General features: G+C 35.3%; 1 protein-coding gene across 1 annotated transcript; it reads left to right on the top strand.

Moving 5' to 3' along the window:
• The first annotated feature begins 8,333 nt into the window (after positions 1 to 8,333).
• On the top strand, positions 8,334 to 8,594 carry LOC132066140 (glycine-rich protein DOT1-like). Its single transcript, XM_059459516.1, has one exon. It carries the CDS (start codon positions 8,334 to 8,336, stop codon positions 8,592 to 8,594), a length of 261 nt encoding a protein of 86 aa, XP_059315499.1.
• Positions 8,595 to 13,325: the final 4,731 nt, after the last annotated feature.

The following is a 13,325-nucleotide window of genomic DNA, read 5'->3' as shown; positions in this document are numbered from 1 at the left end:
GTTTAGAATATATGACACGCCGTACTTCTTGCTTCGGCCCAAAACCGATGTGGTAAGTTTGTTTCTACGATCATAGTTCTTGCCATATCCCGAAGGGTTCTCGTTCTTCCGTTCAACCACACCATTTTTGTTGCGGAGATCGAGGTGAGGAGAAATCGTGTGTGTATCCTTGGTCATTGCGTAATTCTTCAAAAGCTTTGTTTTCAAATTCTCCTCCATGATCACTTCGAATGGAGGTGATGTAATATCCTTTCTCACGCTGAACTTTCTCACAAAAGAACTTAAAATTCTTTAGAGTATCATCTTTATGAGCAAGAAATATTACCCAGGTAAAGCGAGAAAAGTCATCTATTATAACAAATGCATACCTTTTTTCCTCCAATGCTAGCGATTCTCTAGTAGACCAACAAGATCCATACGAAGCTAAAATTTGTGTAAAGGTTTAGACGTAGACACAATATCTTTAGAGTTGAAGGAGTTTCTAGTTTGTTTACCTTTTTGACACGAATCGCATATATGATCTTTGGTGTAATTGAGTTTTGGCAATCTATTACAAGATCAAGTCTTGCCGCTTTCTCAATTAGGCGCATACTGCATGACCAAGCTTTGTACCACATCCATGGATCTTCACCCATCGAAGCGACATATATGACTCGTAGGATTTTGACGAGTCCGAGTATACACATTTTTGTTTCTCGCTTCCGTGAAGAATTTTTATTCCAGAGGAGTCCTCTATGACACAGCCTGTTTTACTAAACCTTACCTCAAGATTAGAATCACATAGCTGACTCACACTTAAGAGATTGTATTTAAGCCCCTTTACCAACCAAACATTAGAAATATCGCAAGAGTTATCAAAAGTGATAGTACCGATACCAATTACTTCCCAAATGAGTTGTCTCCAAAAGTCACTAATCCTCCATTAAAGTCGCCGACCGATTTGAATAGACTTTTGTCGCCGTCATATGTCTTGAACACGCACTATCTAGATACCATTTCCCTTTCTTTTTCTTGTGGTGTTCCGCAAGATTTAATTTTACTCTTGTTTAGGTACCCAAGGGTTCTTGGGTCCTTGATGGTTAGTTTCCACGCAATTAGTTTTCTTGGGTTTCCACACCCATCCAGGTTCATTTGAAAAGCGAAATCTACAGTTATGATAATTATGACCAAGTTTTCCACAAATGTAAGCATGTTTGAAATGATTTTCCTTCCTTTTTACACCTGACCGATTGACCTATGAACTCAGTGCCTTTTTCGGTCGACTTAGAGGTTCTAGTTGACTTATTAGTTTTTAAAACAAAATAGCTTGTTTTTCTTATATGATCTTCAACCATTGGCAAGACCCTTTTCCCAAGAGATTTATTTTTATCGCTGACTCTTTTGACTTGGGATAACTGTGGATGGAAGAATTTCAAAGCAGAGTATCTAGTTTAGATTGTAAATTGTAAACTTCATTTTGAAAAGAATTTTTTTCTTTTCGCATTTCTAATTTTGACTCCCACTCCCTTCTCTCTCTCTTCAATTTCCTATATTCATCAAAGACATTATTTAGGTCTACAAGAGTTTGATCTAACAATTCTTGAGTTTCTTCACATTTAGAGCAGGGATGAGAACTTACCTTACTGCCTTCTCCGAGAGCCATGAAACACACATTTTCCACTTCTTCTGATTCTTCATCTGAAATTTCGTCTTCACTCCAACTACTGAAGGCTCTTTGTTTTTGATAACCTCTTGTTGGCTTCTTTCTTGTTTTCAGACATTCGAAGCTATATGACCATATTTTCCACACTCATAACACTTCCCATCATTCTTTGACCTTGCCTTGGAGGCCTTTCCTTTTCTAAAGTTTAGACTTCCTTTTCTATTATTGCTTGATCGTCTCATGGCTTCTATCACATGTCTGGAGATCATGGCAACTTCTTCTTCTTTAAAGTCATCATCAGATTCTTCAACTTGAGCCTTGAAAGCCGCAATCACTTTCTTCTTGTCATCTTTTTGATATCTTTGAATGTGATTTTTTTCAAATGCTATCAGATTTCCTCTTAACTCATCATAAGTGAATTTATCCAGATTTCCGTCTTCCAAGACAATTGCTTTGGTTTCCCAAGTTTTTGGTAGACTTCTAACAAGCTTTCTTACTTGTTGAGAGTTGGTGTAAGTTACCCCAAGGATTTTAGTTCTCCAATGATCTTGTCAAATCTTGTGAACATTGATTCAATGTTTTCATCGTCCTTCATCATGAAAGCTTCATAATCGTGTCTTAGAGCATCAATTTTTGTTTCTCTTACCTTTGATGTTCCTTCATAGGTGACTTCAAGCTTATCCCACATTTCTTTGGCGGTATCACAATTTGAAATTTTTGCATACTCCTCCACTTACATCGCACAAAGAGAGCAAGGCTATTGTCTCCGGCGTTTATTTGTTGTCTCTTGTTGTTCTTTGGTAATGTCATGCGTGATTCCGCATCTATTGTTGAAGTATCCGTGCCTTCCTTGTTTTCAAAGGCTGGTGTTTGGAATGGGTTTGGGCTCTTTCTTAATCACAATCCGGCTTGATAATACTGTGATTGCACAAATATTCGAACCTCTCTTTCCAATGACAATAGTGTTCACCATTGAAGTATGGTGGTCTTGTTGTGGAGTGCCCATCTTGCAATATTGCTCCAGAATTTGATATCCAACCATTTGATCTTTTCTCACGCGCGGTTAAGCAAATCGAAAATGATACCTTGCTCCGATACCAATTGAAAGTGCAAGAGGGGGTGAATTGTAAATTTTTTTTCGTTCGGTAGTCGACTAGGTTAGACCGATAGTCAACGCTTGCTCGTAAAACACAAAGCGTAAATTACGTAAGGTAAATGACACGTGTTTTATACCGGTTGCATTCAATGTGAATCCTAGTCCGGCCCCAAGGTTGCAAGGGTGATCTCTCTCAAGCCTATAGTTAAGGTTTGATACAATCGAGGTTTGAATGAAGCTCCTACGTCTACACTCAATCGCTCTTAATCTTTTTGATACGAAGCCTCACAAACTATATTATAACTCTCCTTTCTTTTTTTCTTACACTATAAATCACTCAAACATACAACGTTTATGAAAAGCAAAGTAGAGTAGGAGAATGAGACTAAGCATCGAATATAGGTTTGTGAGGTGGCTCCTCTTATAGCTGTTTGCAGAGAGATTAACCCAAGGTTTTGATCCTTGGAAAGCAGAAAAGTGTCGATTCTATTTCCAAGAATAAGGCCGGAGCCGTTGTCGCTTTCTTTCTTGTGTGTTGAGGCAAAGATTGTCAATCACAAGATCGTTACCCTTCACGAGATCCGCCTTTAATGTCAAGATGCCCTTTCCTTCGTTGGAACACTTGTGTACCGCCGGAGAATAATGTCAAGGTGTTGTTTCCTTTTCTTGAAAGATTTGGCACACCGGGTTGTGAGCCATTGTTCCATTAGGGTTAAGAAGGCTCCACTTGAGCGAGCCTGTACTCGTTGAGCCGTTTGGTGGGCTTTCATCTTGTTGGGGCTGATTTGTGGGCTTGTATTATTCCTTGTGCAATTCACGTATTGTACCTACACAAGTAAAATTGTCATCATAAAAACTTGACACTGACAACTAGAACTTCAGTGAACCTTTTGCAATAAACATTTACGGAGATTTTCTCTCCTAATGTATATATTGAATTGAATTTGTTCAACATGTATATATATATATATATATAATTGAATTTGTTAAACCCCACCGAAACACACAAAGCCAAAGTTGAACAGCCAACAGCCATACCACCAGCCCCCTACTCTTGAAGTACGGTAAAGAATTAGTAGCATTTACGATATTTATGAGGCATATAATGCATAACAAATCTGTGACTATTACGCCTCTATCGAGTTATTTTATGTACAAGGTGGCTCGACTATAAGGTCAATAAAACAATCGCTTGGGGCCTCATTTTTCTTTAAAGATGTATGTTATATATATATTGTTGCCTCAATCGAAAGATGTTTTTTAAAAATTAAAACAGATAAAATCTTATCTAAGATCAACAACATCTCAAGAGTGATTGAATGAATTTGCTATATTCTCAATTGAAAAGGAATTATTAGAACAAATCGATTATAAAATAGTAATTAAGCATCTAAAAAAGTTAGAAGAGTAGACTTTACATAAAAATATATATGATGATATTTCCTTTGAAAAACAATTAGGGCCTCTGTTTGAAGTTTGACTTTAGACCCTTAAAGTTGTTTAGATAGCCCTGTTTATATATTCAACCTCTTAAAATGAAAAGAACTTAAATGAAAACACTTAATAGAATGGCAATATATTTACACAAAATTTCTACTCGAGCACATGCACGGAATGAAATCGTACACATTCAAATAAAACTCAAAGCCACGGAATAATTTGATTTGTGGACATTCTGACTAGCTCGAGATTGAGAGGTAGTAATGTTATATTATAGTAAAGGCAATGTTATGGCATTTCATCCTATAGGCAGAACCATGTCTTTGAGGTGATTTGTCGATGTTTTCTACTCATTTCAATTCTCTCTTTTTTTCTATAGCTCTAGTTTTCTGATTTCTTAAATTATATTTCTGTTAATTTTGCTGACATCCGTTAGCTTTAAGACTAAAAATAGGAGGAAAGGACAAAATAAAGTAGTAATTCATGGACTAAAATCTCTATTTTCCTTCTTTCTTAAGGACTAATAAAGTTATTTTAATACTACTAACTATACTTCTAACTAACTAACTAACTAACTAATGCTGGTAAAATAATTGGTTAGAATAAAATAGATACTTTGACATAGAGACCTTCCCATCGCTCTTCCTACCACCGAACCATGTGCTTGTTTTGTATGTGGGTTCAGACCGTAATAATTATATATATTTACTGCAATTTCTAATGCAAATGCAGTATCTACGGAAAAGCTATTGGGTTCGTCTGAACCCCCACATTACACTGTTGCTTTGCCCCTGCAGGTTAGGAAGCGACCATTAAGCTAGTTTTGGGAGGGCTAACTTTTAACATAATTATTGCATATGCGTTGTAGGCGGGTTTGGACGAGGATGACAAAAGGCGTTTCTGGAGGAGTTGGACGAGGTTGTGAGAGGTATCCCGCATATGGAGAAACCATATGTGGGCAGCGCCTTTAATGGTCACATGGGGACCACTTCAATAGGATATTATAATGTACATGGTGGTTTCGGCTTTGGGGAGAGAAATGAAGGAGGAGTTTCGCTTTTAGACTTCGTGAAAGCTTTTGAGTTGATCATAGTTAACTCACTACAACAAAATATGCTTTTAGCGGCAATTAATTTGTGGCAATAACTTAATTGCCGCTAATTATATTCTAGAATCAATTATTACCGGCAATACCAAACTTCAGCCCTAACAATAAATGCCGCTAAAGGCTTTACCGATCTTGGATCTAATGGCATTAACCAATTGCTGGTAAATGTTTTTGTGGCAATAACTATTGCCGCTAAAAGGAAAATATATTGCCACTAAAAGCTTCTTTTGGTGTAGTGACTCGAGCTTCCAGAAGAGGGAGGAGCACTTGGTGACCTACCGTAGTGCGCTGGTTAGGACCCAAATAGATTACTTGCTTCTTAAGAAGTGTGATAGAGGTTTATGCAAGGATTGCAAGGTTATTATTTGTTCGATTAATCTAAATTTGCACAACACAACGCTTATTAGAAAAAGAGTACTCCAAAATTCACAAATAGCCACTTTTCAATCCTTGTAATTGGAATTTAAGTAGGAGTTCTAATTTCACAAAAGAAACCACATTATCATGGAACTTCACCAGTTTGATTTGAAATTTCATGAACATGACTATTTTTTAAAGACCTGACCGAAAAATGAACAAATGAATTAATTTTGGTAATGTAGGATCAACCCTGGCCTGTACGTCTATATATTGTGCAGTTGTAGAAATTCTTTTGCTTTTTTAAACTATCTGATATGAAACCCACTACTCGAGTAGTTCGGATTTGCATCGGATAAACCTACTACGGGGAGGTAAAGACTCTTTTTAAGAATTTCTGTATTCCAAGAGCTCAAACTCGAAATCTCTAATTAAAGCCGAAGGGATCCCAATAATAGAATCTTCCCAAGACACTATCTAGAAGAAGTTTGACTCAAGAAAGTTCAATTATTTCATTTCCCAGAGATTTCAGAACAGGACTGAACGTCTAGATAATATCACTTCTTGCATTATAACATTGACTGATTATTTCAACAATTATTAAACCTGTGGTTTGGGGGTGGAATCCAATTGTATTTCTGAATAGAAAGCCATTTCACCTGTATTTCATTATTATTCGTATAAAAATATGAAAGACAAGAAAACGAGATAATACAACGAAATTATTGAATTTACAGGGAATCAAATATGCATAATAGGAATTTATGGATTTTGTTGCAACTAAACACAAAGACATCCACCTTTTTTATGATTAACGGGGAATCACTGTTGGAAGTACAATTTCTCCAACAAGTTGAGAGTTGTGGAAGTATTCTCCGCCCGAGTCTTGAAAAATCATGATCAACATCCAGGGCAGCTATGACTTGTGTCTTTGAGAATCACAATACATTAACTGAATCATTTCACCATTATAACTAATAAAATTAAACACATATTTCAATGCCAAGCATAGAAAAATGTGTGTGTATCAATATACATGTAGATAAAAAAAATAGATACTCACTAGAGGTCGCCACGAGAAGAATGACAATGATCGAACAAAGTTTAAGCAACACCGTAATTAAAAATTTACGTCACACTTTTGTAAGATGCATGTGAGCATTGATATACAAAATCTTCAAAAAAGAAAACGAAAAACATTCTTTGTGATTTTCCAATATGATGTGTATTGCAACATTTAAGTTTATGATCATTTATATGGTTAAGAGACTCTACTCGCTAGTACACAGGAAAAAAAAATCAATGAAATTTTGAAAATATTTTTTTGAATTCTGAAAATGCTTAAAATCACTTACTATTTCAGGCTTGAGAACACAACAGCCTTTCGGTTTCTCACTGGCTAGTCTATTCCTTTTCAGAATTCAGATGTATTGATAAGTATTTACTCCCTCCGTTTTACATAAATGTTTCTTTTAGCTCATGCACACTCTTTAAGAAATTGCTCACTATTAGAAAATTAAGAGTATTTTTACTAACTTACCCCTAAGGATTCTTGAAAAAAAAAAGGCAGTTAATGAATCTTAATTATTTCAATAAGGGTAATTTTGGAAGAATCTGCCCAAGTATTCTTAAGATTCTAAAGCACCACTTATTTTGAAATAAATTGAAAAGCCTAAAAAGCACTTATTATGGAACGGAGGGAGTAATTATTTACATGAAGAAATGCCACCTTTTTTTCATTCAATTATCCGGTACTCATATTGGGGTCCCACTAAATTCAGATTTCCGACAGAAAGTTATATATTATTGGAGATAACATAGTACTCCCTAACAAAAGCAATTTCATACCCAGAGTGCAAACCCGAAAGCACTGGTTAAGGATAAAAAATACTAACCACTCCGAGTACAAAATTGCTCTGATTGGAGTACAGGAAAGGTTGTTAGCTTTAATAATTCTCATTTTTAGCTTAATCATTCGATATTCAGTACCAATCTGAATTCGTGCAGCGTACACGGTATATCCCATTAAAGGGGAAGCGCCTCCTACTAGGAATTTTGTGTTTAATCATTCGATATTCAATACTTTTTTACATAATTTTCAAATATGCAAAAAATTTAAAGAATTTTTGTCCAAATTCAAGGTCAAAATTTAAAATTTGAATTTCGATAAACGAAAAGTGTCACGTAAATTAGGATAAAGAAGTGTGTGTTAAGAAATTTAATTACTAAATATATATAAGTATTAAACTTTAAATTCAATAAATCAACAGTAGTCAAAAAGTTCAATAACCTCACGTTAAACACATAAAATTTAAATACTGGATCCGTCTCTAGTCGTGTTGTTAGCTGTTACATTGGAAACCAAATCGTTGGCTTATGTGCATGCAAAATGTGTGTTATTTTTGGTTTTCAAGAAGTTTTGATCAACATGAATTTATATCCACATCTATCCACGTGATTTCCCCGAGCATTCACACGCATGCATGCCATGCAAAATGAGGGTCACCTTTCGGTTTCTCAAGAAATTCTGATAAGCATGAACTGAAAAGGGATAATTTAATTAGACCTTATCCAAAAAAAAAAAAAAAAAAAAAAACATATATCTCTCTATATGATAGGCAGCATTGATGAAGAGTTCACTGTAATTCGTAAAGACTTATTAATCAACTACTACTATAGTGAACGTTAACATGCCAGGTGGTAAAGGAGGAGGTGGTGGCGGCGGTAAGGGCGGAGGAGGTGGCGAGGGAAAGGGAGGTGGAGGCAAAGGTGGAGGTGGAGGAAGTGCCGGAGCTAAAGGTGGCGGCGGTGGCTCTGCCAAGGGGAGTGGTGGTGGCGGCGACACGATGAAGGCTCCAGGTGGTGGAGGGACATATATTTCAAGGGAAGGCTTTGAGAGCAATCCCCAGGGTTATTTCTCTAGTCTCCACTCTGGAGAAAAGGGAAAATGAGTGCTTAAAATAATAATTAAATAAATATATGTATATATCTATGTGTGTGTATGTTCTCTTTAATTTCCTTTTTCGTTTTTGTATGTTGTTTAGGCATGTCTGGTAACTAGTGCTTGTGTCTTGGAGATGTACAGTGGTTTACTATAAGTTCTATATGCATATTAAGTAATACAGTACTGTATATATATGCGTTGATGGTCTTGTTCTTGTTCATTTTGTTCGATTTAATTGGTTTGAAAATGCTCACATGCTCAATTCTTCATTGATCAAAGATACATAAATATATAGTTGTAGAGGAAAGACTGCCTTATAAGAGAGTAAGACTGCCTTATAAGAGAGTTGAAGGGTAAAATAAGTAATGAATGATACAAGTACTTGAAAGCAAACCTCTGTGGAATTTGGAGTAAAATCCATTTTTATTTTTGAATGGAAGGCCATTTACTTGAATTTCTTCATTATGCGGACAAAGTATATGACGGACAAGGAAACAAGATAACACTACAGAAATATTGAAATAGCAAGGGAATCACTTAAAGCATAATAGGGATTAATTTGTGTACCAAAAAAAAAAAAAAAGGGAATAGTTTGTTGCGCACTAAACATTGTTTGCTTTCCGTTGGATCCGGCTCCTCTCCATTACACCTTCCTTCCATTTCCTCAAGTGCACATTTAGATGAGTGACATATGTCCTATTTAAATTTTAAAGGTTCAGATTATATCACACTAACAAGTATTTTAACCATAGTCAAGTGAATAAATTTTAAAAATTATCTCCAATTTTGATAAGAAAAAAATATTCCCCATAAATTTTGGCCATATCATTAAATTTGTATTATATTCAATTATTAAAATTGTAGAACATGAACCTGACAATGTGTTGTTTGGCCTGATAAATATTAGTCTTCAAAAAATATTGTAGAAGATGGTTTTCTTTTATTTCACACACAAAAACAAGAAGGAAAAAAAAAAAATTCTAAATAACGAGATATTTTTCTGCTTCAAAATATTTTAGATAACCAGATTTCTCTCTCTCTCTCTCTTTTTTTATTTTTTTATTTTTCTTCAGAACACAGTAGTCGATTTATGTTTAACTTGACCCATACAAGAATCTCACAACTTTTTACGGCTTTCGTGATATTTGAAAAAGTGTAACCCAAACCTTTTAGCCTTTAATGTTATACAGTTGTAACATGTAATTAAAATATTAAAATTATGATGAAATTAATTGTTACCAAAATTTATGGGGATATCTTTTTCTTACCAAAATTAGAGTATAATTTTCAAAATTTGTTCACTTAACTATGGTTAAAATATTTGTTAGTGTGATATAATCTGGACCTTTAAAACTTAAATACGACACATGTCACTCATCTAAATGTGCACTTGAGAAAATGGAGGGAAGGTGTAATGGAGAGAAGTCCGATCCCTTTCCGTCGGTCAACAGTCAACACCAACCAAAATACTCTCTCCGTTCACTTTTACTTGTCCACTATTCTAAAAATATATTTTCACTTTTACTTATCACTTTTAGCATATCAAGAAAAGATAATTTATTTTTTCCTATTTTACCCATATAGTATTAATTACTCACTTCAAATCATTTTTCAAATTCAATAAAATTATGCACCAATTAATATGGTTATATTGTTAAATTATGCACTTATTTATGATTTCTTAAACAGCGTAAAATGTCCAAAGTGGACAAGTAAAAGTGAACGGAGGGAGTATATAAATTAAGATCATCGAAAACGGTCATACAAAAACTTTATGATTGGGAACCCAGATGCAGAGTATATACAAAAACTTTCATCTCCCCGCTAGTCTTCCTTATCAGGTGTATCGATAGTAGTTACTCCGTTCATCTCAATTAATGTAACAGGTTTTGATTAAGTACTCGAGATTTAAGAAAGAAAGAATGTCAGTGACTATAAAATTATATCATTAAAAGTAAAAAAAACTAACTTTATAAAATTTGATTATGGAAGAGGGAGAACTTAATTAGTATTATTGCTTTGAAATTTACTAAAATAAATATACTCAAAAGGAATAGAGGTGATGTCATTGCAAGGGCACTTCCTTAATTAAGATTTACCATGAGCAATGGTAGTTGTCATACTCTACAACTCTTTAACCAAGGAATTAATTTGGTTATTTAGGATCAGGCCAATACGTCAATTATGTAGTTGTGGAATCTTTTTTGTTTTGTAATCATTTGGTATTTTGGAATCTTTTTATTTTGTAATCATTTGGTATCTGAAATTCTTGGTTTGACTAATTTAAATTTTCAAGATAGGCCTATTATGAGCAAGAAATTCTCCATTACAAAAAGAAATTGAATGTTTAACAATCCGTCTCTAATATGCACTAAATAGATTAGTGATGAATTTTATTTTTTAGCTTCATAATTTATCCGTTTACCCGTCCTTGATTTGTCGAATCCGAAACTTATGGTTAATGGCGAAGAGATCCAACCGCCCCCACCGCACTACTTGGTGGTAGAATCTTTCTAGTACAATGAATAAGTTTGACTCAACAAAATTCAATTATTTAATTCAAAGAGATTTCAGGAACAATGAGATCTAGATAATCACCTTTTGCACTATATCATTGATTGATTGTTTATCAATTACAATTTTTAAGTGCCTAAGTGTGGAAGATATATGTGCCCTTAAATCTGAAGTGGCCGTAGGCAGTAATTGGTAAAGCAGACTGGACAGATTGCATGCAGAATGACTGAATGAGTCTCACCTTTTGGTTTCTCACGAAATTTTGATTAGCATAAATTGAATATGAGTAATTAGATTAAATCATATCCAATATATATAATGAATAACTCTCTATATAAAAGGCAGCGCTGACAAAGAGTTTACAATAATTCATAAGGGTTATTTTATCAACTACTCCTATATAGCTAGTGAAATGCCAGGTGGTAAAAGAGGACGTGGTGGTAAAGTAGTTAGCAAAAGCAGTGCCTGTGGCAAAGGTGGCGGTGGCGGGATGATGAAGGCGCCAGGTGGTGGAGGAGCTCACATTTCAAGGCCTGGCTTTGAGAGCAATCCCAAGGGTTATTTTTGGGTGAATTGATTAAATGACCCTCTACACAATATAACAGATCGCCTATGTGTTATGTCAGAATCGTTCATGTATACAGAGGTTCATATGAGGCTCATATACCTCTATTCATTTTTGTAAAGACCCCTTTTAACTAATTTCTTCGTTATTTTTCTGCTCTACACTCTGGAAAAAAAGGAAAATGAGTGTTGTTGAATTCTGCCATTGCAATGCAGTGGTAACAGTGGCAAAGCTCAATTCGAGCAACAATGGTGAAAAGGATCAGATTTGATAAATGGTTTCATAGAGAGAGAAATATTGTGTAGAGAGTAGAATTTTAAATTGTAAACTTCATTTCATCCTTCAATGATCAATATATACAAGGTAGGATCAAGTGTGGGAGATGATCAAAATATCTAATCCTATGTGGCAAGGTAGTTACAACTAACTAACCGACTAATCTAAGCTACTTTGACTAATGCCAACTAAGCAAAGACTCAACTAACTAATTGATCTCTTCTAATCTAGTGCAATACATTAGGTACAGAATTTAATTTGTAATCTTAATACCCCCCCTCAAGTTGGAGGTGTGGAAAACATAGCCAACTTGCCTATGGTACTGGAATGTTGAGTGCCACTGAGAGCTTTAGTTAAAACATCTGCAAGCTGGTCTGAAGTGGAGAGATGATGCAGTGATATTAATCTTTCCTGTAGTTGACTCCTTACAAAGTGACAGTCTAGCTCAATATGCTTTGTTCTCTCATGAAAAACAGGGTTCTTAACTATGTGGAGAGCTGACTGACAGTCACAAAATACCTTCATGGGCAATGAAAAGGGAACAGTGAGTTCTTCAAGTAACCTTTAAAGCCAAACCAACTCCCCTACCACTTTTATGAGTGCTCTATATTCTGTTTCCGCTGAGGATAAAGAAAGTGTTTCTTGCTTCTTTGATTTCCAACTTATAGGACTGTTACCCAGAAGGACAATGTAACCAATCACAGACTTCCTTGTATCAGGACAAGTGGCCCAATCTGAGTCACAATAGGCCCTGATGTCACAACTTGAGTTATTTGATAGGAAAATGCCTGAGTCTGGATTTCCTTTCAAGTATCTGAGAATGTGGAAAGCAGCCTTCAAATGAGGTTCTCTTGAATCTTGCATGAACTGGCTTAGATGCTGAACACTAAAGGCTATGTTCATCCTTGTGTTGGTGAGAAAATTCAGTTTCCCAACTAGTTTCGTGTAGTAGGTTGGATCTGCTAATGTTGTTCTTTCTTTTGCCTGCAACTTGGCAGCAGGATCCAATGGAAAGGAAAGACTGCTGCAGTCCATGGCATCAAAATCTTTCAACATGTCTAACAAAAACTTTCTTTGTGAGATGACTATGCCTCCTTCCTTGTACAATACCTCCAGTCCCAAAAAGTAGTGCAAAATACCCAAATCTTTGATTCTGAATGTCTCATGCAGAAAATTCATTAAGTCTGAAATTTCAGTTGTATTCGTGCCAGTGATGATAATATCATCTACATAAACTGCCACAAATACTGTGAGGTGAGAATTCTTTTTATAGAACAAGGAGTAGTCATTAAGTGAGTGACTATAGCCTCTAGAGCATAAGGCCTCAGTAAGTTTGGCATATCACTGCCTGCCTGCTTGCTTGTTTCAACCCATAAAGGGACT

This window comes from Lycium ferocissimum, chromosome 8, assembly GCF_029784015.1.
Source record: "Lycium ferocissimum isolate CSIRO_LF1 chromosome 8, AGI_CSIRO_Lferr_CH_V1, whole genome shotgun sequence".
Classification (NCBI taxonomy): Eukaryota; Viridiplantae; Streptophyta; class Magnoliopsida; order Solanales; family Solanaceae; genus Lycium; species Lycium ferocissimum.
The sequence above is the reverse complement of the archived record's forward strand: the minus strand, read 5'-3'. Positions and strand labels throughout refer to the sequence as shown.

Bases quoted from the DNA above. Each gene is read 5' to 3' on its own strand.
- LOC132066140 (XM_059459516.1), top strand. From the start codon at position 8,334: ATGCCAGGTGGTAAAGGAGGAGGTGGTGGCGGCGGTAAGGGCGGAGGA.